The 27338-nt window shown below is 41.9% G+C and overlaps 1 protein-coding gene across 2 annotated transcripts in view; it reads right to left on the reverse strand.

Annotated features, from left to right (window-relative positions):
- The window catches only part of LOC122944463 (MOB-like protein phocein), a 216513-nt gene that overhangs the window by 67142 nt on the left and 122033 nt on the right, over positions 1-27338 (reverse strand). For both annotated transcript variants that reach the window (XM_044302746.1, XM_044302747.1), the window contains exon 3: positions 20176-20276. In XM_044302746.1, coding sequence (XP_044158681.1) covers positions 20176-20276 — 101 coding nt within the window. The remainder of the gene's footprint in view (positions 1-20175; positions 20277-27338) is intronic.

Consider the following 27338-nt stretch of genomic DNA (forward strand, 5'->3'; position numbering starts at 1 on the left):
ATCCGAAAGTTTGTATTCTGGGACTGTTGCCAGAGGAAAATTTGCAGTCTACAGTAGTCACGGGATAGAAAGGATGCTGTATCAGGCGAGGAAGACTATCGCAGCAAAATGGATACAGGGGATACCCCCAGAGGTATCGGAATATGTTGCTAGAATGAATGTGGTGGTGCGCCTTGAGAGGGGTGTGTACCAGAAAAGAAAATGCTTGACTAAATTTGAGGCTATTTGGGGTAACTGGATAGATAGGTCAGGATGCTGTAGTTCTTGGCTAGCATTAACAAGGAGTGTTCTGGGTGCCCGATAAGGCTGATCTGGGGAAGTGTCTGTGTATGACCTGGTGATATGTGAAATGTGTGGTGTACGTTTGTTGGTGTCTGATGTGATGTGTGACCGTGGAATGTGTGCCATAACTGTATGGGAGCATAGTTCATTGGGGCTCATTGCCTGTAATATATATCAAAATTAATGGATCAGGTGCCGATATGATGAGAAGAAGAAGGCTTAGGAGGTAGTTATGCTTCTATTACAAGGATGTCCTGCTCTTGGAAGGTTGGGGTGGGGAGGGGAGGGGGGTGTTTATAGGGATGTTTGTTGAGGGGGAAAGAATAGATAAGTAACAGTCTAGACCCATTGTGTAAATTCCTACAATATTACGGTCTTAGGATGTATATCATGTACATTGTGCTTATGTGATATTTTGTACATTTATTCTTTGTACCTGATGTCTCTTTGATGTGTGGATATTTGATTTGACTGTCATTTGATGATGAAAATGAAAATAATGATAATAAAAAATTATCTGATTCAAAAAAAAAAAGTAGAGAATAGAGTTGTTGCGATACCAAATTTTTGATTCGGTTTCGACACCATGAAAAAGTATTGCGATACTCGATACCACGCGAAAAAAAATAAACCAAAAAAGCCATGTGCATTCCACATGTTTAAAAATGGCGAATCGCGCAGTTTTTATTAATTTTTTTCTGTTCCGGCGTTCACCACCTAGATTTTTTTTTTATATTTTAATAGTTTGGACTTTTCTGACGTGGCGATATGTAATATGTTTATTATTTATATATTTTATATATGTGAAATTGGGAAAAGGGGGTCATTTATACTTCATATTTTGGTGGGTTTTTTTTTTTACACTTTTTATTTAATAACTATTTCCCCCCTTAGGCTACTTTCACACTAGCGTTCGGGTGTCCGTTTTAAAGAAGGGGCTCACAAGCGGCCCCGAACGCATCCGTCCAGCCCTAATGCATCTGAGTGGATGCGGATCCGCTCAGAATGCATCAGTCTGGCGGCGTTTGGCCTCCGCTCAGCAGGCGGACACCTGAACGCTCCTTGCAGCGTTCGGGTGTCCGCCTGGCTGTGCGGAGGCAAGCGGATCCGTCCAGACTTACAATGTTTACAATGGAAGTCAATGGGGACGGATCCGTTTGAAGGTGACACAATATGGCTCAATCTTCAAACGGATCCGTCCCCCATTGACTTTCAATGTAAAAGTCTGGACGGATCCGCCTGAAGCTACTTTCACACTTAGAATTTTTGTTAACAATATAATGCAGACGGATCCATTCTGAACGGAGCCACCGTCTGCATTATATGAGCGGATCCGCCTCAGACACAAGTGTGAAAGTAGTCTTAGTTTGAAGGAGCTCACGAGCGGAGCAGAACGCTTCCGTCCAGCCCTGATGCAGTCTGAATGGAGCGGATCCGCTCAGACTGCATCAGTCTGGCGGCGTTCAGCCTCCGCTCCGCTCGCCTCCGCACGGCCAGGCGGACAGCTGAACGCTGGTTGCAGCGTTCAGCTGTCCACCTGGCCGTGCGGATCCGTCCAGACTTATAATGGAAGTCAATGGGAACGGATCCGCTTGAAGATGACACCATATGGCTCAATCTTCAAGCGGATCCGTCCCCCATTGACTTTACATTGAAAGTCTGAACGGATCCGCTCAGGCTACTTTCGCACTTAGAAATTTTTAAAGTTATTAATGCAGACGGATCCGTACTGAACGGAGCCTCCGTCTGCATTAATTTGATCGGATCCGTTCAAACGCAAGTGTGAAAGTAGCCTTAGATGGTACTTTGGGGGTCACTTACTATTAATGTGAGGCACATGGGGTCCATGCCAAAGACTCCAAAAGCATGCGCCCAGCCTGACATTAAAAATAAGTGACCCCCATCATGTTTAAAACATGGGTAGTGGCAAGATTGGGGTTAATGAGTCACATTAACCCCAAATCTTGCTGGCTGTCTGGTTTTTGCCTGCCTTTATTTTGAGGCAGGCTAATCATCACTCTTGCACTGGGTCTGGCTGTGGGCTAGGCTAGGTACCTGCTATGCTGGGCTGGCTGCTTTTCAGTCTCACTGACTCTGGGGCTCGGGCTGACGCTCACTCGTCTCCGTCAGACGGCGCAGCACACAAGACAAACGTGAGTGACTCAGTTAGGAGTCAGGACGGAGGAGGAGGCTGCTCCGCTGCCGCTGGTGCCGTTCGCTGGGCTCAGCGCTCACTCATCTCAGTCAGACGGCGCAGCACACAAGACAAGTGTGAGTGACTCAGGACGAAGGAGGAGGCTGCTCCGCTGCCGCTGGTGCAGTTCGCTGAGCTCAGCGCTCACTCGTCTCAGTTAGACGGCGCAGCACACAAGACAAGTGTGAGTGACTCAGGAGTCAGGACGGAGGAGGCTGCTCCGCTGCCGCTGGTGTCGTTCGCTGAACTCAGCGCTCATTCGTCTCAGAGTCAGACGGCGCAGCAGTTTATTACCTCCTCCTCCTTTAATTAAACGCACAGTCATTGGTGGCAGTGATGCAGGCATCTTCAGAGCCCGCTTACTCCATTGGGCTCAGCGGCGGCAGCGTCATAGGAGGGAGGGAATCCCTCCCTCCTTCTCCCTCTCTCTCTCCCGCCTTCTCCACTGTCTTTCTGGCGGAGCGCCATGTTGTGTCATAGGAGATAATGGGCTGCGCAGCCCAGTATCGAAAAAGTGCAAATCACAGTACCGAATCGATACTTGTAAAAAAGTATCGATTGGGTATCGATTTTTCGATACCCGCAACAACCCTAGTAGAGAAATTGCTATTTTTTTCAGGTTTACAGCAACCTTTGGAATTTTTTTTATAAATAAAAAGGTAAAACATATTGACCCAAATTTACTGATAATGTGTCACAAAAAAATAACAATCTCAGAATCTCTTGAATTAATAAAAATAATTCCTCGTTATTACCACTAAAAAGACACGTCAGATTTGCAGAACTAGGCTGGGTCCTTAAAGTGATAATTGGGTGCTGAAAGAGTTAAAGAGGTTGCTTACAACCCAAAAATACCTAGTTATGCTCCCTATACCTGTTATCAAAGACTTAGACAAAATATTTCTAAAATCATTATCGTACTGCGATAGTAGTATTGTACTGCGAAACTGGTATTTGTGCAATTTTCCTGTTGGTGGTGCTCACTAGGTAAACCTGAAATGAGTGGATCACATCGAATTTGAAAAGGTTTCTATTTCCGATTTTATGGCAACATACTGTCAGTACTGTGGGGCTTAGATAGTGGAAACCACCCATAAATGACCCTATTTTAGAAACTACAGCCCTCAAGTTATTCAAAACGGATTTTGCAAACTATGTTAAACCATTAGGTGAGGTAACCCAAAAAATGGATGTTCCGGCACAGTTTATTTTTATTTATAATTATATATATATATATATATATATATATATATATATATATATATATATATATATACAAAACACAAATAGTGCAGCAGCACAGTCAGAGCCAATGGACTGGGTGCAAATCCCCACAGAGGCAGGCCGCTCCTCCACGGTATACAGTAGACGAAAAAACGAGGCAGCACTTCCAGGCTTCTGGTGTACGGGTGAAGACCCCAAACTTTAATCCAAGCGACGTTTCGGCCTACTCAATGAGGCCTTTATCAAGCTACATAACAGTGCAAATAACTGGGTATATATACCCACACTACAAATGCAAGTGAGTGACAATCAGTGGTTACACCTGTTAACAATCAAGTCACATGACCTGGGACTGCATAGTCACATGGTGTTCAGATATAATAAACATAATGTTTTTACTCATTTTTGTGCATCAAAAGTGTTCATCTTATTCATAGAAACATAAGTGATGTGCACAGCAGTTATAGTGCGTATACAATACATCTTATATAGAGGATCCAAGCCCCTTTTTTACAGTGATCATTATACAGTGCAGTACACAAAGAGTTAAAATCATAAGCTGCAGTTGCAGCTGAACCATATTAAAAATTGGAGGGAGCTCACCATCTACACACATTATGCTTGTCCATATCGCCATGCCTTCAGCGTTGGCGTCCCCCAGTCGGCAGTGCGCATGCGCCGGACCCGACGGCTCTGGCCGCGCCCCCGACAGCACCACGCCCCCACGTCACGCTCCAATGGACCGCAGCGTCATCCACCGGAACGCACGCAGGAGCCGCAGCTGCTGGGGGAGGGAGGCCAGACCATGTGGTTCAGCGCACGTCACGTCGCAGGCGGGACCCCGCCGTCACCATGGCGACGTAAACAAGCCTAGACAAGCGAACGAGCCCAGCACGGCCAGAGCAAATACATGCGCACAAATCCAGACTAACAGTATGTTTGGAAATGGCCAAGGGGGAGGAAAATCAAGCCCAGCCATTAGCTCAGGCGATTATATCATCCCCCTTTGCCATCACCAATGACTTCATGTGGTGTGGCTGTCATGGGACACACTCCTCCCATCAGCATACACAAATTCAAGATAGCGTGTATGTCAAGTCACTGACCCTCAATTGTGTGGTCAGAGACGCGCATACATCAGCAGTCTATAAGTACATTATAAAACAGTGTTGGATATTGAGACAATTAGGAGACTCCCTGGTATATAGGAGACTCAATCATGACCCCAAGTTTGAGGTTATTAAGGTCATCACAGGATTATTGGATGGAGCCCTATCAAGGGGTCTGATTGATGAAGCCCTGTACAAATATCTACTGATCACACAGCCCAAGACACCGTTGATATATGTGTTACCTAAAATTCACAAAAGCTTACAGAATCCCCCTGGGAGACCCATAGTGTCCGGGAGGGAGTCAGTGTTCTCAAATTTGGCCATCTTCTTAGATAAGATACTGAGATGTTATGCTGTTGGGGCAAAATCATATGTACGAGACACTGGTGATTTTCTGAATAAGATTGCTAATGTGCAAGTGACGGCACATACACTGCTGGCTTCTTTTGATGTGGTGAGCCTCTACACCTCTATCAATCATGATAGAGGTGTGGAGGCAGTCAGAAGGTTTCTGGCTCAATCCCCATACACTGATGAATGTAGGGCGTTCATATTGGACCTGCTCGGTGTAGTCTTAAGATACAATTATTTTGCGTTTCAGGATGGGTATTACCTACAACAGCGGGGAACCGCAATGGGTTCAAATATGGCGCCTACTTATGCCAACATGTTCATGTCTGCCCTAGAGGCTGAACACGTCTATGTATCCCACCACTTCGGCCTAGTGCGGGGGTGGTGGAGATACATAGATGTTTTTGTCATCTGGGAGGGCACTGAGGATGAGCTGGCAGAGTTCCACACGTTTCTGAACAATATGGATCCTGAGATCCAGTTCACGCTTGTATACTCCACCGAGCAGGTCCAATTTTTGGATACCATGGTAAGAAAACAGGGCACCTCACTGTTCACTGACTTATACACAAAGCCAACTGACTGCAACAAGCTATTGAGGTTTGAGAGCTGCCATCCGAGATCTATGGTTAAGACTTTGCCACGGAGTCAGTTTCTCCGCGTGCAACGCATAGTGAAAGACCCAGTATTGTGTAAGACAAGGTTGTTGCAGATGGCAGACAAATTTATCCAGAGAGGATATCCGAGAAGTTTGGTATGCAGACAGTTGGATGGGATGGAAACTAGGAGGACTAGTGAGGTTACCAAACAGAGTAGGGTACCTTTCATTTCCACCTATAATGAGGGCAGCTACCAGATAGCGGGAGCCATTAAGAAACATTGGCCGATATTAAACAATAGCTTCAAAAAGGTGAAGGAGTTTGCTGTGCCCCCCTTGATGTCGTACAGGAGAGCGGATAGTTTGAGGGACAAACTGGTGAGAGCAGATGTTACCGGGGGTAAGGCCCCAGTTCAAACCTATATAGGCCGCAAGAAAAATGGGTGCTACCCATGTCTAAACTGTTAACTGCAACTATATGTTGAAAGGGGATAAATTCGTACATCCGGTACTAAATACCCGGTTTGAAATCAGACAGTTTCTGACCTGTGATAGTTCATTCGTGGTATACCTCTTGTCTTGCCCCTGCAGTCTTCTTTATGTAGGGGAGACTATTTGCGAGGTTAAGACCAGAATGAACTATCACAGGTATTCGATCCGTCAGAAGAGGAGAGATCTCCCGGTGCCCAAACACTTTGTTGAAGCAGGACACAAAGAAAAGGATCTTAAATTCAGGGTCATAGACCACATCCCCCCACTTAAAAGGGGAGGCAATAGGGAGAAATTGTTGAAACAACGTGAGATCCTGTGGATACACAGACTACACACACTGAAGCCAGATGGCCTCAATGCTGAGTGTAGATGGGAACTATATGGATAAAGGAAATATGTGTGTAGCTCATCAACGTGGGGGTTTCTTGTTCGTTGAGTCTGGTGTAGGAGAAACATAACAGTGCACGCCTTTTGAATATACTAATATGATATACTGACACTGTATTTTCTCTATTCCAGGATGTTTTGATTAGCTTGATGAACTTTTATCTTGGTATTGGATGGAGCCACCCTAGTCCTTTGGATATGGATCTGATTCTGAAACTACATGTGGACGTATACGGGACGACGTCAGACGGCCTGGGATCAGTACATGTTTGCACTATATGTCCAACACTGTTTTATAATGTACTTATAGACTGCTGATGTATGCGCGTCTCTGACCACACAATTGAGGGTCAGTGACTTGACATACACGCTATCTTGAATTTGTGTATGCTGATGGGAGGAGTGTGTCCCATGACAGCCACACCACATGAAGTCATTGGTGATGGCAAAGGGGGATGATATAATCGCCTGAGCTAATGGCTGGGCTTGATTTCCCTCCCCCTTGGCCATTTCCAAACATACTGTTAGTCTGGATTTGTGCGCATGTATTTGCTCTGGCAATGCGCACTGCCGACTGGGGGACGCCATCGCTGAAGGCATGGCGATGTGGACAAGCATAATGTGTGTAGATGGTGAGCTCCCTCCAATTTTTTATATGGTTCAGCTGCAACTGCAGCTTATGATTTTAACTCTTTGTGTACTGCACTGTATAATGATCACTGTACAAAAGGGGCTTGGATCCTCTATATAAGATGTATTGTATACGCACTATAACTGCTGTGCACATCACTTATGTTTCTATTAATAAGATAAACACTTTTGATGCACAAAAATGAGTAAAAACATTATGTTTATTATATCTGAACACCATGTGACTATGCAGTCCCAGGTCATGTGACTTGATTGTTAACAGGTGTAACCACTGATTGTCACTCACTTGCATTTGTAGTGTGGGTATATATACCCAGTTATTTGCACTGTTATGTAGCTTGATAAAGGCCTCATTGAGTAGGCCGAAACGTCGCTTGGATTAAAGTTTGGGGTCTTCACCCGTACACCAGAAGCCTGGAAGTGCTGCCTCGTTTTTTCGTCTACTATATATATATATATAGATTGTGTAAGATCAGGGCAGCACTCCTGGTATCCAACCGATGGGTGCCAGCGGCGATAACACCTTACCAAGGTGTACAATGTAGAACAAAGAAGGCACCGCAGCACATCCGTAGGTGAAAAATTGTGGATCTTTATTCACCCTTGCGACGTTTCAGTCCTCTTACTGGGACTATTATCAAGCAATACATCATACAGAATTGTGGGTATTTATGTGGTCAAGTCAAATTAACATACATAAGTGGTAATTAGCAACATATATACATACGCAGCAGAAATATATCATATATAAATGGAAAAAAATACAGTGTGTCTAGAAGACCATATGATCAATCCAGAGATTTATATAAAACACATCCAATGTGTGTGATTTATCAAAAAACATAATATAATTTACAAGTGACAATCAACAGAGTTATCCAAATCACCTGTGAAAGTATAAGTGTGGGCTGGACCGACAAGGAATCAGGTGGGCTCAACTAGCAGGAGGATACACTGTTGCGGCATCACCGCATGGATACGGCGTCCCGGAACTGAAGCTGCGCATGTCCATGCTTTCACTTCCGGAATGATCGCATGAACCCCTTGTAAAAAAGAAAGACTGTAACTGCGCATGTCCGTGAGGTCATCACCCGAGTAACCACGTGGCCTTGTGTAAAGGCATCACGTGATCACCTGCACAGACGTCACCCGACAGGTCGCATAACAGTCTGATACCGTAGATCATCTAATATGGGAGCAAGCGTATTGAATCAATATGGATAAGAAATTTCGGCTATTCAATCAGGATATGACACCCTGGGTAAAAGATCGGGTGACGTGCTATCTTGCGATGCACTGTCATCCGAGAATTATGACAAGGGAAGGGGGAGAGCAGCGGCAGCCGCTATCCTCCCATCTCTCACATTATGTAATAACCCAATCAGGCGACAAATATCCAATATAGCCATGAGCTAGTGCTTGCAAGTATATATTTTCAAAAAGGCAAAAGAAATCTGATGAGTATGCAGCTGTCACGGGATGAGTCGTACATTGTCTAAAGTATCCACCCTCCTGATGAGCGAACCCTGTTCCTCGTGGGTCCTGTAAATGATAAAAAATATATATATAAAAAAATACATTATCCAAATGTATTTAATAAATGGACAAATTCTTCAATATATGGATCAACAAGGACAGGACAGTTGGAAATCATATGAATAACCAGGGTTTATATTCAACATTTAAGCCCCCGGGTTTGACCGTTTGTAATTTAAAAATCCATTCGGATTCACGCTTTTTTAACATTTTGATGCGGTTTCCGCCAGTTCGTGGTAATGGGATGTGATCCAGGATCATAAATTTTAGATCACTCTCAACATGGCCCATATCCACAAAATGGTGCGAGACAGGCAGATCCATTCGTTTCTTACGTATTGAAAAGCGGTGTTGATTGAAACGGGACTTAAAATCACAAGTGGTTTCACCCACATACAATAATTTACAAGGGCACCACAAAACATAAATTATAAAACATGAGTCGCAGGTCAAATAGAATTTGATGGGATAGGTGACCCCTGTGTGGGGATGAATAAAGTCACGCCCCTTCACCATGTATTTACAATTTACACAGTGAAGGCACGGATAACTGCCAGTTTTTTTAGGAGCCAAAAGTAATTGACGTGTACTCTTTTGTGGGCCTATATCATTTTTTACAAGCTTGTCCTTTAAATTGCGGACTCTCTTGTAAGACATGATTGGTCGAGTGGAAAATTCTGAGATATTTCTATGTTCAGTACTTAGAATCGGCCAGTGTTTGTTAACTATCTTACTGATATAAGGGCTTGCTTCACTAAAGGTGGAAATAAAAGGTATTTTGTGGGCTTGGTCTCTTTTAGTACCCTGGAATAATTCGCTTCTGTCTTTTTCATTAATACGTTTCAATTGTTGTTGTAGTATGGTAGTGGGATATTTCCTTTGTTTAAAGCTTTGTGTCATGCTATCCAGAGTTTTATCCAATGAGGAGGGGTCACTTACAATTCTCTTTGCTCTGATAAATTGACTATATGGTAATGACCGCACCATCGCCCGGGGATGAGCACTATCAAACCTCAGGGCGGTGTTGCGGTCAGTGGATTTGGTATAAATGTCCGTGCTCAGCACATTTCCCAAGCGTCGGACACTGACATCCAAGAAATGTATTGTGCTTTCAGAGTACTCCAACGTGAATTGTATGTCAGGGGTCAGGCTATTCAAAAAATTGTGGAATAATTGCAGCTCCATTGCAGAGCCCGTCCAGATGACAAAAATATCGTCTATGTATCTCCACCACCTCAGCACATGGCTGAAGTGGTGGGACACATAGACGTACTGCTCCTCCAAATAGGAGACGACCATGTTGGCGTAAGTGGGGGCCACATTCGTCCCCATGGCCGTCCCCCTAATTTGCATATAATAGTCATCTCCAAAGAGAAAATAATTATTATATAAAATCATTTGCAGCAGAGCCAAAAGAAAAGTTTGAGGCACAAACTTTTTTCTTTTGGCTCTGCTGCAAATGATTTTATATAATAATTATTTTCTCTTTGGAGATGACTATTATATGCAAATTAGGGGGACGGCCATGGGGACGAATGTGGCCCCCACTTACGCCAACATGGTCGTCTCCTATTTGGAGGAGCAGTACGTCTATGTGTCCCACCACTTCAGCCATGTGCTGAGGTGGTGGAGATACATAGACGATATTTTTGTCATCTGGACGGGCTCTGCAATGGAGCTGCAATTATTCCACAATTTTTTGAATAGCCTGACCCCTGACATACAATTCACGTTGGAGTACTCTGAAAGCACAATACATTTCTTGGATGTCAGTGTCCGACGCTTGGGAAATGTGCTGAGCACGGACATTTATACCAAATCCACTGACCGCAACACCGCCCTGAGGTTTGATAGTGCTCATCCCCGGGCGATGGTGCGGTCATTACCATATAGTCAATTTATCAGAGCAAAGAGAATTGTAAGTGACCCCTCCTCATTGGATAAAACTCTGGATAGCATGACACAAAGCTTTAAACAAAGGAAATATCCCACTACCATACTACAACAACAATTGAAACGTATTAATGAAAAAGACAGAAGCGAATTATTCCAGGGTACTAAAAGAGACCAAGCCCACAAAATACCTTTTATTTCCACCTTTAGTGAAGCAAGCCCTTATATCAGTAAGATAGTTAACAAACACTGGCCGATTCTAAGTACTGAACATAGAAATATCTCAGAATTTTCCACTCGACCAATCATGTCTTACAAGAGAGTCCGCAATTTAAAGGACAAGCTTGTAAAAAATGATATAGGCCCACAAAAGAGTACACGTCAATTACTTTTGGCTCCTAAAAAAACTGGCAGTTATCCGTGCCTTCACTGTGTAAATTGTAAATACATGGTGAAGGGGCGTGACTTTATTCATCCCCACACTGGGGTCACCTATCCCATCAAATTCTATTTGACCTGCGACTCATGTTTTATAATTTATGTTTTGTGGTGCCCTTGTAAATTATTGTATGTGGGTGAAACCACTTGTGATTTTAAGTCCCGTTTCAATCAACACCGCTTTTCAATACGTAAGAAACGAATGGATCTGCCTGTCTCGCACCATTTTGTGGATATGGGCCATGTTGAGAGTGATCTAAAATTTATGATCCTGGATCACATCCCATTACCACGAACTGGCGGAAACCGCATCAAAATGTTAAAAAAGCGTGAATCCGAATGGATTTTTAAATTACAAACGGTCAAACCCGGGGGCTTAAATGTTGAATATAAACCCTGGTTATTCATATGATTTCCAACTGTCCTGTCCTTGTTGATCCATATATTGAAGAATTTGTCCATTTATTAAATACATTTGGATAATGTATTTTTTTATATATATATTTTTTATCATTTACAGGACCCACGAGGAACAGGGTTCGCTCATCAGGAGGGTGGATACTTTAGACAATGTACGACTCATCCCGTGACAGCTGCATACTCATCAGATTTCTTTTGCCTTTTTGAAAATATATACTTGCAAGCACTAGCTCATGGCTATATTGGATATTTGTCGCCTGATTGGGTTATTACATAATGTGAGAGATGGGAGGATAGCGGCTGCCGCTGCTCTCCCCCTTCCCTTGTCATAATTCTCGGATGACAGTGCATCGCAAGATAGCACGTCACCCGATCTTTTACCCAGGGTGTCATATCCTGATTAAATAGCCGAAATTTCTTATCCATATTGATTCAATACGCTTGCTCCCATATTAGATGATCTACGGTATCAGACTGTTATGCGACCTGTCGGGTGACGTCTGTGCAGGTGATCACGTGATGCCTTTACACAAGGCCACGTGGTTACTCGGGTGATGACCTCACGGACATGCGCAGTTACAGTCTTTCTTTTTTACAAGGGGTTCATGCGATCATTCCGGAAGTGAAAGCATGGACATGCGCAGCTTCAGTTCCGGGACGCCGTATCCATGCGGTGATGCCGCAACAGTGTATCCTCCTGCTAGTTGAGCCCACCTGATTCCTTGTCGGTCCAGCCCACACTTATACTTTCACAGGTGATTTGGATAACTCTGTTGATTGTCACTTGTAAATTATATTATGTTTTTTGATAAATCACACACATTGGATGTGTTTTATATAAATCTCTGGATTGATCATATGGTCTTCTAGACACACTGTATTTTTTTCCATTTATATATGATATATTTCTGCTGCGTATGTATATATGTTGCTAATTACCACTTATGTATGTTAATTTGACTTGACCACATAAATACCCACAATTCTGTATGATGTATTGCTTGATAATAGTCCCAGTAAGAGGACTGAAACGTCGCAAGGGTGAATAAAGATCCACAATTTTTCACCTACGGATGTGCTGCGGTGCCTACTTTGTTCTATATATATATATATATATATATATATTTTTTTTTTTTTTTTTTTTTTTTACGGTGTTCACCTAACAGGTGAGATCATGTGCTATTTTTATAAAGAAGGTTGTTACGCACATGACTGTAACAAGGGCTGAGATTCAGTCTTTTTTTTATATATATAAATTAAATTAGACACATGGTTGAGTAACATCACACTGCCATGTGGTTCCAGAGTAATGACCCCACCCTTTCCTGTGCTTACATCACAGGTACAATGAATTTGTGGTAGGCAGGTGTTAATATAGTGGCAATACATCTAGCAACAGGAGCATTCCTCACCCAGACCAGCTTCCTGTGAAGTCTTGGATGGAAGAAGTGGGACCATCTTACATTCTAAGTATGTGTTGTCTATATTGTTAGACTATATGCCAGTTACATGGTGTATGTATACAGATATCACCACAATATTGAAAGTATTTTCACATAGTTACATAATTGATATGGTTGAAAAAAAGACATAAAGTCCATCAAGTTCAACCAAGGGATAGGTGGGGACGCGAGTCCCAGAAGGAAGTGAGGTTTCTACAAGTTTTCATAAGCATTAATGTTGTTTACTTTTAAGAATTCATCTAAACCCTTTTTAAAACTGTCCACTGTTCCTGCTGTAACCATGTCCTGAGGAAGTCTATTTCAAGGAATCACAGTTCTTACAGTAAAGAAGCTTTGACGCTTCTGGAGACTGAACCTTTTCTTCTCCAGTCGGAGGCCCCGCGAGCTCCCTTGTCTTTTGAGGGCATTTTACATGGAACATTGTCTTTTGAGGGCATTTTACATGGAACATTTCTTCACCGTATTTTTTGTATGGCCCATTAATATATTTGTATAGGTTAATTATGTCCCCCCTTAGATGTCTCTTCTCAAGAAATTCAATTCTTTTAATCTTTCTTCATAACTAAGAACCTCCATGCCCCTTATCAGTTTAGTCGCTCTCCTCTGTATTTTTTCCAGCTGCAGTGCGTCCTTTCTATGGACGCGTGCCCAGTACTGAACTGCATATTCCAGATGAGGCTGCAACAACCCTTCGTCAAGTGGCAATATTACATCCCTGTCCCGCGAGTCCATGCCTCGTTTAATGCATGAGAATATCCTGGTGGCCTTAGAAGCAGCTGATTGACATTGTATGCTATTTAATCTACCATCTACAAGGACACCCAAATTCTTCTCTATAAGTGACTCTCCCAGTGTTACATCACCTAGGACATAGGAACCACAGAGATTATTATTACCAAGATGCATAATTTACATTTATCCACATTAAACCTCATTTGCCAAGTTGATGCCCAATCACTCAGTGTTCAAGTCAGCATGTAGTTTATGGACCTCTTCCATAGACAGTACAGTACTACATAGCTTAGTGTCATCTGCAAAAATAGAAATGGTGCTATTAATCCCATCCTCGATATCATTAATAAATAAATTAAATAATAGAAGGCCCAGCACTGAACCTCGAGGTACACCACTTATAACCCAGGACCAATCTGAATTGGAATCATTGACCACAACTCTCTGGACACGATCCTTCAGCCAGTTTTCAATCCAATTACAAACTATACTTTCCAAGCCTATAGGTCTATAATTACCCATTAAGGACCTAGATCTTTTTTTGAATATGGGCACATTTGCCTTGTGCCACTCACTTGGCACTGTACCAGTACCTAGAGAATCTTTAAAAATTATAAACATGGGCACAGCAATGACTGAACGGAGCTCTTTCAGAGAACCTGTCATCAACTTTATGCTGACTTCACTGAGGGCAGCATAAAATAGTGACAGAAATGCTATTTCAGCGGTGTGTCCCTCATGAGCTAAAAGTAAGTGTTTGCTGAGAACCAGCATCATAATCATTGCAGTACAGGCCTTAAGAATAGTCAAATCTACATGAGAAGAGTCATGGTTATTCATAAACTCCTGCTCTCCCACCCATCTTCTGATGATTGGCAGTTGTCTTCTAGAAAGAAAGGGAGAAAACTAGGTCGAAGCCTGTCAATCATCAGCATGTGGGCAGGGAGAGCAGGAATTCATGAATAACCATGACTCTTCTCAGGTGGTTGTGACCCTTTCCCAGGCCCATAACTTTGGAAAGCTTTTTCTTATCCAAACCATTCTGAGATTATTTTCTTGTGACATATTGTACTTCAGGTTTGTGATACATTTGTGTCAATATGTTTTACTTTTTTATTTTTAATAAATAAGAAAATTTTGAAAAAATTCACCATTTTCTAAATATGAATTTCTCTGCTTTTATGGCGGATAGTGATACATCACACAATAGTTATTACTTGACATATTCCATGTGTCATTAAAATTTTTTTTTTTAGAACGGCTTAGAGCAATTTTTCAAAATTTTCAAGAAAATTTCCGAACCCATTTTTTTACGCACCAATTCAGTTATAAAGTGATGTTGAGGGGCTTACATAATGGAAACTACTCATAAATGACCCAATTTTATAAAAGACACCCCTCAGATTATTAAAAACTGATGTTACAAACTTTGTTAACCCTTGAGGTGTATCACAAGAATTAAAAGGAAAATGGAGGTGGCATTTGAAAATTATAATTTTTTTGTAAACTTTTTTTTGTTAATCAATTCAGTTAAACAATAGATATGTACAAAGAACAACGTGTTTCGGGGCTCCAAATGTCCCCTTAATCAGTTTATTAGGTAACTTACCTAATAACCTGATGAAGGGGACATTTGTGCCCCGAAACGCGTTGCTCTTTGTACATATCTATGGTATTTATGCAAGAAGATTTATTTACATAAGACCAACTCTACCAGTGATTTGCGTCTGACCAGAATCTCCTATCCTACAAGCATCCTTCGGGGGATTGGGCACCCAATATCGAGGGACTTTTTGGTCCCTCGATATTATGCATTTTGGAAGACTGTAAAAATGCCTGATGATATTGCCTGATGTTATTTGGATGTTATTTGGAAAATAAAGCTGCCGATTTTGTGAACACACGGGTGAGTGCCTTTGTCTATTTTCTGCTCTACATTGTTTCTGTAAAAATGACTGTTCTGTCAGTTTTTATTTATTTTTACAGCATTCACATCATGTGATATTTTTATAGAGCAGGATGTTACAGATGCGGCGATAAAAATAAAAAGACACATTGGGTAAGTTTTAAACAGTAAAAGCATTTTTGAATAATTCTGAATAACTACGGGAAAAGGGTGGTTTTTTTAATACTTGAAACTTATTTTATTATGTAAAACATTTTATTTTATTTTTTTGTCTGACTTCAACTATTTTTTTGTTTGGGACTTCAACTTTTGGGGGTCTGATATCCTGTACAACGCATTACAATACATCTGTATTGTAATGCATTGGCTGTAAGTGTAGTACAGCTTGTTTGCCTGTGAGACCCAGAGGGCTGGGTCTCACAGGCTTTCATGGAAGGCCTTCCCAGCCATTGGGTCCCCGTCACCGCAGTGCGGGGACCCTCCACAGGGTTAATGCACCAGCATCGGTGTATTCACAGATGGCGGAGCATACAGCAGGGGCACAGCTATCAGGAACAGGTGGAACCTCCTGCAGCTGCCAAACCAGCCTGCCGTATTGGTACCATTTTTGGGTACATATGATTTTTTAGATCAGTCAATATTACACTTTTTAGGGCAAGGTGACCAAAAGAGATGGTTGTTCATTCTATTTTATTACAGCATTCACCTTAGGTGTAGATCATGTGATATTTTTATACAGTAGGTTGTATATCGTGTATAATAGGAGACAGCATGCCAGAGAATTCATATCATTGCTTTTTTTATTTGATTCTTGTTTTTCAACACCAGTGGCAAAAAGTGCATTTCAGTGCACGCCATACAAGCATAACAGCTAAACATCTAGACAGCTTGAAAAAGGGCTCCCACTAAAGAGCTCGAAATGTTGCACTGATGAATATATTGCAATGAAATGCACTTTTTACCACTGGTGTTAAAAATAAGAATCAAATACCGTATTTTTCACCCTATAAGATGTACCGGCCCCATAAGACGCACCTAGGTTTTAGAGGACGACAATAAGGAAAAAAATAAAAATACATTTTCATTACACCTCAGGTCAGACCCCCAATGTTAATCAGACCTAAGCTGACAGCCCCAATCAGACCCCCAGTGTAAATAAGACACCAATCAGACCTCTAATAAGAGCCCCATGCCTTTCATCAGCCTTCATGCCTCTCATCAGCCCCCATATATCACAGTCCGTATGCCTCTTATTAGCCTCCATAATTATCTGCCTTATGCCTCTTATTAGCCCCCATTATCAGCCTTATGCCTCTTATTAGCCCCCATTATGCCTCTCATCACCCCCATTGCCTCAGCCCCAAGCAGCCTCTTGTTTTATAAAATAAAAAAACACTTACCTCTCCTGCTCCTGGACGCTACCGCACCTCACCGCTCAAGATCTGCTTCCTCCTGCTGTCGGCTATGCTGTTAACTGGCGCGCACATAGTGAGGTCACAGAGAGCCCTCACACTGTGCACAACCTTCACAGCCGACAGCTGAAGTCCAGGAAGCAGTGAGTACAGAGCCTTCACCGCTTCCTGGTCCTCCGGTACTTCCATAATGGAAGCGCTCATTAGTATTCCCCTCTATAAGACACAGGGGCATTTTTCCACCAAATGCGTCTCTGGCATGCTGTCTCCTATTATATACGGTATAAAAGTATTATCAGCCTTTCTGGAGGGGGGAGACCAACCCAGGTGACGTGCACCCACGGAAGACTCTGAAGTGCTGTGGCCAACACTCTGTACACAAATTTATATAGTAGGTTGTTATGGACGCGATGATATCCAATTTGTCTTTTTTATATTTATTTTGGTTTTACACAATAAAAGCATGTTTGAAAGAAAAATCATGTTTGTGTGTCTCCATTTTCTGAAAGCCACGTATATATATATATATATATATATATATATATATATATATATATAAAAATAAGAAATTCCGCAGCACATCCAGGTTGTAAGAAAGTAAAAAAAAAGACTTTATTCACCAAGCATGCAACGTTTCAATCCTCTCAATGGGATTTTCCTCCGGCAGTGCCTGAGGAAAATCCCATTGAGAGGATTGAAACGTCGCATGCTTGGTGAATAAAGTCTTTTTTAACTTTCTTACAACCTGGATGTGCTGCGGAATTTCTTATTTTTATACATTTGGAGGTGGATCGCCTACCCAGCCGCTGGCACTCCGCATATACCTTACAGATAGTGGTGCTGCCCACACTTTCTCTCTCTCTATATATATATATATATATATATATATATATATATATATATATATATATATATATATATATATATATATATATATATATATATAATTTTTTTTTTTTTACAAACCGTTTGCTTGTTAGAGCTTTTAGCTACTTCCTTGCCTTAGTTAGGACCTGCAAACCGAATGAATAGGTTTTTATCATTTCTCCAGGATTTGACCTGAATATAATGAAGAACAGCACTTCTCACATCCAGATTATGGAACTGTTTTTCTTTGTCATTCTTCGGTCTGTTGCAAAAACAAGATGAAGGTTGAAATTTTAGGTAAAAATTCTGGCTGATAATACCTGAATCCCGACGACTCTTCTGGCATAAGATATGGCCACCAAAAAAACTGTTTCAACAGTGAGCAACTTAATTGACAATTTTTCTATCGGTTCAAAATGACAAAACAAACTTATTTTTGTGCTTTAACCCCTTAACCCATTACGCCATATATAAACTGAGTTATGTGTCTGTGTGTTTTTGGAGCAAGCCAGCACCATACACGGCGGGCCCTGGCTGTATGATATAGCCAAGAACCTGCCGCACTGACAGGAAGCGGTGATCGCTTCACCTGTGAGTGAAGGCAGAGGAATGGGGCTTCCTCTTCCTACCAATTAGAACCCCAGCAGTGAAATCACGGGCTCCTATTTGTTGCCATGGCAGCCTAGACGCTACTGAAGCACTCCAGTCCTGCCATTGCATTCTCCATGCTGAGCTATGTAAAAATCCTAATCCTAATACAGAGTGCCTTAAACAATTCATCCTGTATACTTTTTGTTCCTTTATTCAATACCCATAATACTCCTAATGGCCTTAATATGTTCCTCAATGTCATCACAGGAAAAATACATTTTGTTGTCTTCATCAGAGGATGAATTTGCAGCCATTTGTTTTCCCTCTTCTCTGTCATCAACATCAGATATGAAAGAGGAGGAATCCAAGTCGGACACTACAACATGTTTGGTTTTTGCCTTGGCTTTACGTCCCACAGTTGGGTGAGCTGATATGGAGGAATAAATCATTTTTCACCATAGATTTAATATCCTGCACAAGTGAGCGAGACTCATCTTCTACTTAGTGATTCATAAAAAGCCTCTATGCCAAGAATGAGAGTCTAGTAATTTTTCTCCCTTAAAGCAGAAAATTTGCTAAATTAAAATTCTTCACCATAACAAGAATACCAGTCCTAATCATATAAAAGAGAACACACTCACAACCACTGGAACTGCTCTCTGGTCCATCACATCAATGCCGATGCTTGAACTGTCCATCATGCCTCTTGATGCCCCTGCATCCTTCTTTCAGATTTATATTAAATAGGCATATTACTTGCCAGAATGCTGACCTACAGATGCACACCATACTCCCTGACCATGCCTCCCTGCCGGGTCCAGATGTGACTTCTCCATAGCAATTCTGAGAAGCCCCGGCTTCCAGATGTATCTTGTGGAAAATCTGGTATGGCAACCAGATCGGACATCAGACGCCCAGCTCCAAGCGCATCCTCTGCAGCTCACGCAAATCCAGGAAGTCACGTTACGCAAGCTGGAAGTGAAAGATGCCAACTTCCGTTGCATTTGGCCACCTACTAGCAACACAGCAGTGTGTCTCTGTCTCCCGCTGCAAACATCCCCTGACGCCCAGCCTGGTAACAATCAGAAAAAGGACTAAAATTTGTGCCATAGAGACCTGCCATGTAACAAAAAGAAAATCTTGGGGGTTGAAAAGAAAAAAAGAAAATTGAAAAAATGAAATGACTCCGTGTTCCTCCAGCATCACACTGTCAGGAACTTTAGTTATTAACACAGGTGGGCTAATAGAGTTCTATATCTCAGCCCTATGCAAAAAATATCCAGTCTTCTCTGGATGCATCTTGCCTTGTTAAGGACAGGAAAAGCGCTGAGGCATAGTAAGAAGGGAAGGGTTTTTTAACTCTGGATGTGTTTTTACTGTCTTTAGTAGGGGAGGAGCAATCTCTCAGGTGTGCTGTTGTGGAGATGACTGGGGGAAATAAAAGGTATGTTATATAAAACAAATAAATATATATTATCCAAAAACAAACATGCAAATTCCTGTGAGTTTAGCTCATATTTTCACAGCTCATGTTGCAATTTTTGACCTTCACAAGAGTTATTAAAAAAAAAAAAAAAAAAAAAAAAAAAAAAAAAAGGATTTAAAACTAAGAAAATAAATACCTACCGAAGATGTTCATACTTCCAAACACCTTCATCCTGACCTTCAGGAGGTTCTAAAATTTTATCAGTGTTGGAACAATCGGTTCTTATATTCTGCTGAATATACTGCAAAATAAAATTAAAAATTAAAAAAGCATTAGGGTCACGAAAATTTGGGTGTTTCAATTAAATGAGGTTTTGTAAATTACGTTTCTTCATTTACTACCTGAGTCACTGAAAAAGCTCAAGCTATGCATTTCAAAACTCTGATTTTTGGAGATAGAATAAATAGTGGTTTACCATCCTTTTTCTTACATTCAGCATTGGAACTGCCTGACTGATCCGGCGATCTCTATGCAGACAGCATTTGTAGACTGATGCGGATCCGTCTCAGAAATGCATTCCAATACTGGATCCGTCTCTCCGGTTTTCATCCGTAAAAACTGATCCGGTATTTATCTTTTTCACATTTTTAAAGGTCTGCGCAGACCGCAAAACCGAATCCATTTTTCCGGAACTCTTGGTGCCGGATCCGACATTAATGCATTTCAAATGAAAAATAATGCCGGATCCGGCAAGTGCTCCGTCCAAAAACCGTACAGTGACTGAACTGAAAACATCCTGATGCATACTAAACGGATTGCTCTCTATTTAGAATGCATTAGGATAAAACTGATCAGTTTTTTTCCGGTATTGAGCCCCTAGGACAGAATTCAGTTTTCTGTTCCTTTTATAAGCACCACCTTGATATAAGGACAAAGAGGCATAATTAGAGAAAACTTCTCTGCAGTTAAGGACATCAGACATTCTAATCTTGTCCCTCCTTGCCTGTTTAGGTAGGATACTACCGTAGCATTGCCTGAAAAGATCTTTACCCCTATTCCTTGTAACTTGGGCAGAAAACCTTTAAGGCTAGAAAGACTGCTCTTAACTTGCTCATATTTGGGGAATCCTGACTTTCTGCTAAATTCCAGAATCCCTACAGAACTCCCCACTGACAATGAGCCCCCAAGAAGGTAGAACTGGCATCAATGGTGATATTTATCTGTTCTTGCAGAAGCCATGGAAAACCCAGAATTTTATATGATGGGATTAACCACCAGGTGAGGGACTGTATCACCTGAGTAGTAAGAGGAAGTGGGGCATCTAGAGGGAATCTACCAATGAAGCATCCTAGAATGAAAAAGGGACCAATTCAGAGCTGGGATTATGGAAGTCATTCTGCCTAAATTGGATATTCCCTGCCTGATGGTCCATTTCCTTAAAGCAACAAGACTCTGTATCTGTTTCCTTCAGGTAAGATGCCTTGTCCTGAGGGAGGGCACACTGCTGTTTTAGCTTGTCAAGAATAAATCAAGGCAACTGGACTTACTGTAGATTTCTTGAAAACGTTTCACTCGTTCTTCCAACGAGCTTTCTCAATTCTCAGAAAGCTCGTTGGAAGAACGAGTGAAACGTTTTCAAGAAATCTACAGTAAGTCCAGTTGCCTTGATTTATTCTTTACAGATATTTTTTTTTTTATTAATGTTTATTTTATATCCATAACATAGAAAATTTGACATACATGATATTATACAAGTATGATAAATACACATACATTTGATAAAATTTTTCTTTTGTGGATGCCAAACTCATATAAAAGAAAGGAAGGATAAGAAAACTTCTCCTGCCTCCAGGCCCCAACCCCCCCTCGTTGTCGTTGTCTGGGGGCACGTCCATGGTGAGCAGGAGCTTATGACCATGTCGCCCAGGTTCTATCCCATCTAATTTTCTGTGACTTGTTACAAATAGCACGTTTTTCATATTTCCTCACTTTATCGACAAGTTGATGAAATTCAGATACCGCCAGGGGATTATTTGAGCCCCAGTTCCTAGAAATTATTACCCTAGCCAACATAAATAATTTCATCCACAGCAAGTTCTCCCGGCCCTGTTCATCAAGTAAGGGAGCATCCAGGACCGCTGTGATTATATCTGCCTCATAGCTATATAAGGAACATCTCCGGAGTTCAGCAAAGACCTTGGTCCAGAAATCCTGTAACATAGGACAGCCCCAGATAAGGTGTAAGAAGTCCGCACCTTGGGCCTGACACCTTCGGCATCTATCAGAGACATCCTTATAGAACCGAGAGAGAGAAAGAGGAGTGTAGTATAAGCGGTGTAGAATCCTAAACTGAATTAAACTGTGGTTCCCAGATAGAGATTTTTCTAATATTCCTATAGATTGCGTCCCATTTTAGTGTTTTATCATTTCTTTACAGATAAACCATGACCTGGATAAATGAGAGCCTTCACAGACACTGTTGTTTTAGGGTACTTTCACACTTGCGTTATTCTTTTCCAGCATTGAGTTCTTTCCTCGGGGATCAATACCGGAAAAAAACTGATCAGTTTAATCATAATGCATTCTGAATAGAGAGCATTCCGTTCAGTATGCATCAGTTCAGTCCCTCTTACAGTATTTGGCCGGAGAAAATACCCCAGCATGCCGAGGCATGTTCTCTGTCCAAAATTCAGGAATACTTGCCGGAATGCCTTCCATTGAAATGTATTATTGTCACACTGATGGATCCAGTCTTCCGGTCTGCGCAGACCTTTAAAAATGTAAAAATAATAAATACCGGATCAGTTTTTCCAGATGACAGAGACGGATCCAGTATTTCAATGCATTTGCCAGACGGATCCGGATCCGTCTACAAATGATATCAGTTTGCATACGGATTTCCGGATCTGGCAGGAAGTTCCGGCGACTGAACTGCCTGCCAGATCCTCACAATGCAAGTGAGAAAGTACCCTAACAGAGTCCAGGATTAATCCCAGGAAGAGACATCTGCATAGGAGCCGGTTTTATTTTATTTTTATATCTGGCAACCCACATTTTCGAGAATTTCCTACCACTTCTAAAAGACGGGAAGACAGAAAGACTTATGGATTCTGCTACCACCAAAAGGTCGTCAAAACAGGGAACAATTAAAATGCCCTTTTCTTTTATCTGTGCCATTACATCCGCCATCAATTTTATGAATATTCTGGAAGCTTGGGAGATTCCAAATGGTAGGGCTCGGTATTGCACATGAGTAATCTGACCTTCTATAGACACTGCTACTTAGATACTTCCCTCCCAAGCCTGATAAGAAAGAAAGTCTCCTCTTCCCTCTCTTCCCTCCCCCCCCCCCCCCACAGAGGAGAGTAACCGTCATTGCTGACTTGACTTAGGCCCTGAAGCAGACAGGGAGTTAAAGAGGAATTGGTCTTTTTTTACCCACCCCCCTTTTTGTGTTTTAGTTGGTCTGTTGAAATCCTTCCGGGGACGACGACACCTATTTTGCTATCTGAAGCCTTCTCTAAGAGGTCGTCTAGGACTAAACCAAAGAGAAAACCCCCCTGAAAAGAACCCGTATCTCAAGACCAAGCTTTAAGCCAATTAGCCCTCATATGAAATTGACAGAGAGGCTGATCTGGCATTCAATCTTATTGCGTCTACCGAGGCATCAGAGATAAAATCTACTGCCTTAAATATTATTGGGAAACTGCTAATAGCTGATCTCTGGATGTTTTATTTTGAATATGGGACTTCAACTCCTACAACCATAACTTTAAAAATCTGGCTGTAGAGTTAGTAGCTATATGTGGCTTAACAGCCTGGGTAGAAGCTTCTCCTACTTTCTTAAGGTAGACCTCTGCCAGTCTTTCTATTGGATCTTTTAATGTACCTAGATCGTCAAAACAGAAAAGCTGTCCTTTTGGAAAACTTTGCTACAAGGGCATCCAATGTAGGTGGACTATCCCAAGAGGCTGATTTGCCCTCAAAGTATACTTACTCTTAACCCTTCTAGGAATACATTTTTTTATCGGGTTTCATACATTCCCTCTGAATTAAATAATTAACATTTTCATTTAATGGGAAAACAATACTTTTTATGTCCCAGGTCCCCAAACATTATGTATTGAATGGACTTTTGCTCTTTAGCCTCATCCATCTTCATAGTGCCTCAAACAGCTTTGAGCAGGGAATCTGTATCCACAGGGGAGAATAACGGTCTACCCATGGATACTATGACTGAGGAAGAGCTTGAATCATCTAGGATTTCTCCATGCTCATTCTCATCAGAAGATTCAGAATCTGAAATTCTATTAGAATGACCCCGACTGTCCATAGCAGTGGAAGGGAGGCATTTCTAAAACACTTCCATTGAATCAGAAACTTCATATTTGACAATGTGATTGATACTCTGAAGCAGGGACGTGGATTCCTCCTCAACCACCTTGTAACACAATGCTGACAATTCGGACCAGGAAGGAGCAAGTTTTTTTTAAATATTTTTTTCCTTACAAACTGCACATTCTCTTCCCTAGATTCAGCTGTGACCTTCCTAGGGCCCCTTTTTAGTATTCTAAAATAAAAGGATAAAGCCCCATTAGACTCAAAAGTAAAAAATAAAAAACCTTTCCCCACCAGGAATACCAGTGTGCCATAGTGACCCTCCAGGACATCAGCACACTGACTACCCTTCTCTTCCACACTTCCAGATAAGGAGAGGGAAGTTTCCATTAGGCTCACACACCTATAGGCTGGCTGGGATCCTTCTGACAGCACGCTGTTCAAGATTCAGGGTTTAATTGCCCTAAGCAAGTTCCCTGCCAGCGCTCCCATGCATTCCACCTGGAACCACATGCGTTCCAAATACCGGAAGTCACATCATACGACTTCCGGTAATCACGCACAGCCGTGCCAGGAGACACTCAGCCCACCACCTCGTCCAGAGAAAAGCATAAGCAGGCAGGGTAGGAGAGAGAACATGGCCCCAGACCTCCTCAACACTGCAAGGAGGATCCGGCGTGCCAGCACAAAATCTCAGTCATGCTGGGACTACCCAGGAATACCAGCACGACATAAGTCCAGGACCTAGAGAAAGTGCCACAGACTCCACACCAGGTAACCACCAAACGGGATAACCAAAACCAGGGGCTCCTGCAGCCTACACACAGCTCTCCACAGCATGTCCTATCCCATAGGACAATTAACAGAAACTGGTGCTATAGGAGCAGAGCCCCTCCTTAAAAGCTCTCCACGGAAGTTCCTGTTTCCTGTCCTGGATGGAGGTAGTCTCTCAAGGGTGCTGTCATGGGCGTTTGGGGGAAGAAGAAGAAAAAAAAAAAAAAAAAAAAAAAAAACAATGGCTCTCAGAATATGGAGAAATTTTTGTTTCAAAAATGCTTTTATTATTTAAAACGTAAATAAATAAGAAAAAGTACATATGTTAGGTATCGCCACATCATGATAAAAAAAAAAAAAAAAAATCATATGTACCCAAAAATGGTGCCAATAAAAACGTCAATTCCTCCTGCAAAAAAAAACGAGCTCCTACACAAGACGATCGGCAGAAAAAATAAAAAAATATATGGCTTTTAGAAAATGGAGACAAACATTTTATTTTTATTTTTTTACTATGTAAGCCCCACAAAGTGACTTCAGAACTAAACCGGTCTTTAAAATGTGGTTTTGGAAATATTCTTAAAAAGTTTAAGAATTGCTTCTAAAATTCAAAGCCTTCTAACATCCCCCCCAAAAAAATGACATTTTCAAAATGATGCCAACATAAAGTAGACACATGGGGAATGTTAATAAATATTTTATGAGGTATCACTGTTTTAAAAGCAGAGAAATTTAAATTACAAAAATTGGTAATTTTTCTTTTTTTTGTTGAAAATTTGGGATTTTTTTCATAAATAAGTGTGAAATATATTGACTCAAATTTATGACTATCATGAAGTACAATATGTCACGAGAAAACAGTCTCAGAATGGCTTGGATAGGTACAAGTATTCCAAATTTATTACCACATTTAGATTTGCAAAAAATAGCTTGGGCAGGAGGATGAAAAATTGGCCTGGGGTAGAAGGGGTTAAATATTGGAACTATGATCAGATTAACTGTGTAAAAGAGTGGGAGCCAATGGCGTCGCTAGGTCAAAACATCCGGGGCTTGAGCCCCGGATGTTTTGTTCAGTGCCCCGGATGTTATGCTGCCTGCCTGGTAGCATTCCAGGGCTGCAGCCGACACGGCAGGGCTTTTAATTGATTGGTCCTGACTCCCTAGCCTGGAGTGGGCAGCCAGTGGTGAATCCTGCAAACCTGCAGGCTACTGGCACCGGGCGGAGGTTAACTCATTCAGGAGTGGACTCTGCAGCGCAACGCACCGCACAGCCACTGACTGCATAGAGGGAGGGGCGGACCCGGCGGAGGCAGAGCGTGCAGGCTGGTGGCAGAGTTGAAGACTCACGTCACGCTGCATGCATGCCTGCCTGCGCGCCAAGAGTGTCAGACAGAGCCTGGTCAACTAGTTAGAACTGTGCCATCTCCCTGGCCCTCACCCTGGCCCCAGTGCCCGGCTGAGCCTGTTACTGGAATAAAAAAGTATGTACCTTACCCAGCCCTACCTACGTCTGTCCCTGCAGTGCTACTTCAGGGGGTAATAATAACTAGGGGTATCTGGGTACATAAGGGGTAATATAACTGAGGAGGGGTATCAGACATTATACAGGGGTAATATAACTTATATATAACCCCTGTATTATGTCCCTGATACTGATAGCCCTCCTCAGTTATATTACCCCTGTTACCCTGTACACTACGTGCAGAATTATTAGGCAAATTAGTATTTTGACCACATCATCCTCTTTATGCATGTTGTCTTACTCCAAGCTGTATAGGCTCGAAAGCCTACTACCAATTAAGCATATTAGGTGATGTGCATCTCTGTAATGAGAAGGGGTGTGGTCTAATGACATCAACACCCTATATCAGGTGTGCATAATTATTAGGCAACTTCCTTTCCTTTGGCAAAATGGGTCAAAAGAAGGACTTGACAGGCTCAGAAAAGTCAAAAATAGTGAGATATCTTGCAGAGGGATGCAGCACTCTTATAATTGCTAAGCTTCTGAAGCGTGATAATCGAACAATCAAGCGTTTCATTCAAAATAGTCAACAGGGTCGCAAGAAGCGTGTGGAAAAACCAAGGCGCAAAATAACTGCCCATGAACTGAGAAAAGTCAAGCGTGCAGCTGCCAAGATGCCACTTGCCACCAGTTTGGCCATATTTCAGAGCTGCAACATCACTGGAGTGCCCAAAAGCACAAGGTGTGCAATACTCAGAGACATGGCCAAGGTAAGAAAGGCTGAAAGAC

The sequence above is a fragment of the Bufo gargarizans genome, chromosome 8, assembly GCF_014858855.1.
Source record: "Bufo gargarizans isolate SCDJY-AF-19 chromosome 8, ASM1485885v1, whole genome shotgun sequence".
Classification (NCBI taxonomy): domain Eukaryota; kingdom Metazoa; phylum Chordata; class Amphibia; order Anura; family Bufonidae; genus Bufo; species Bufo gargarizans.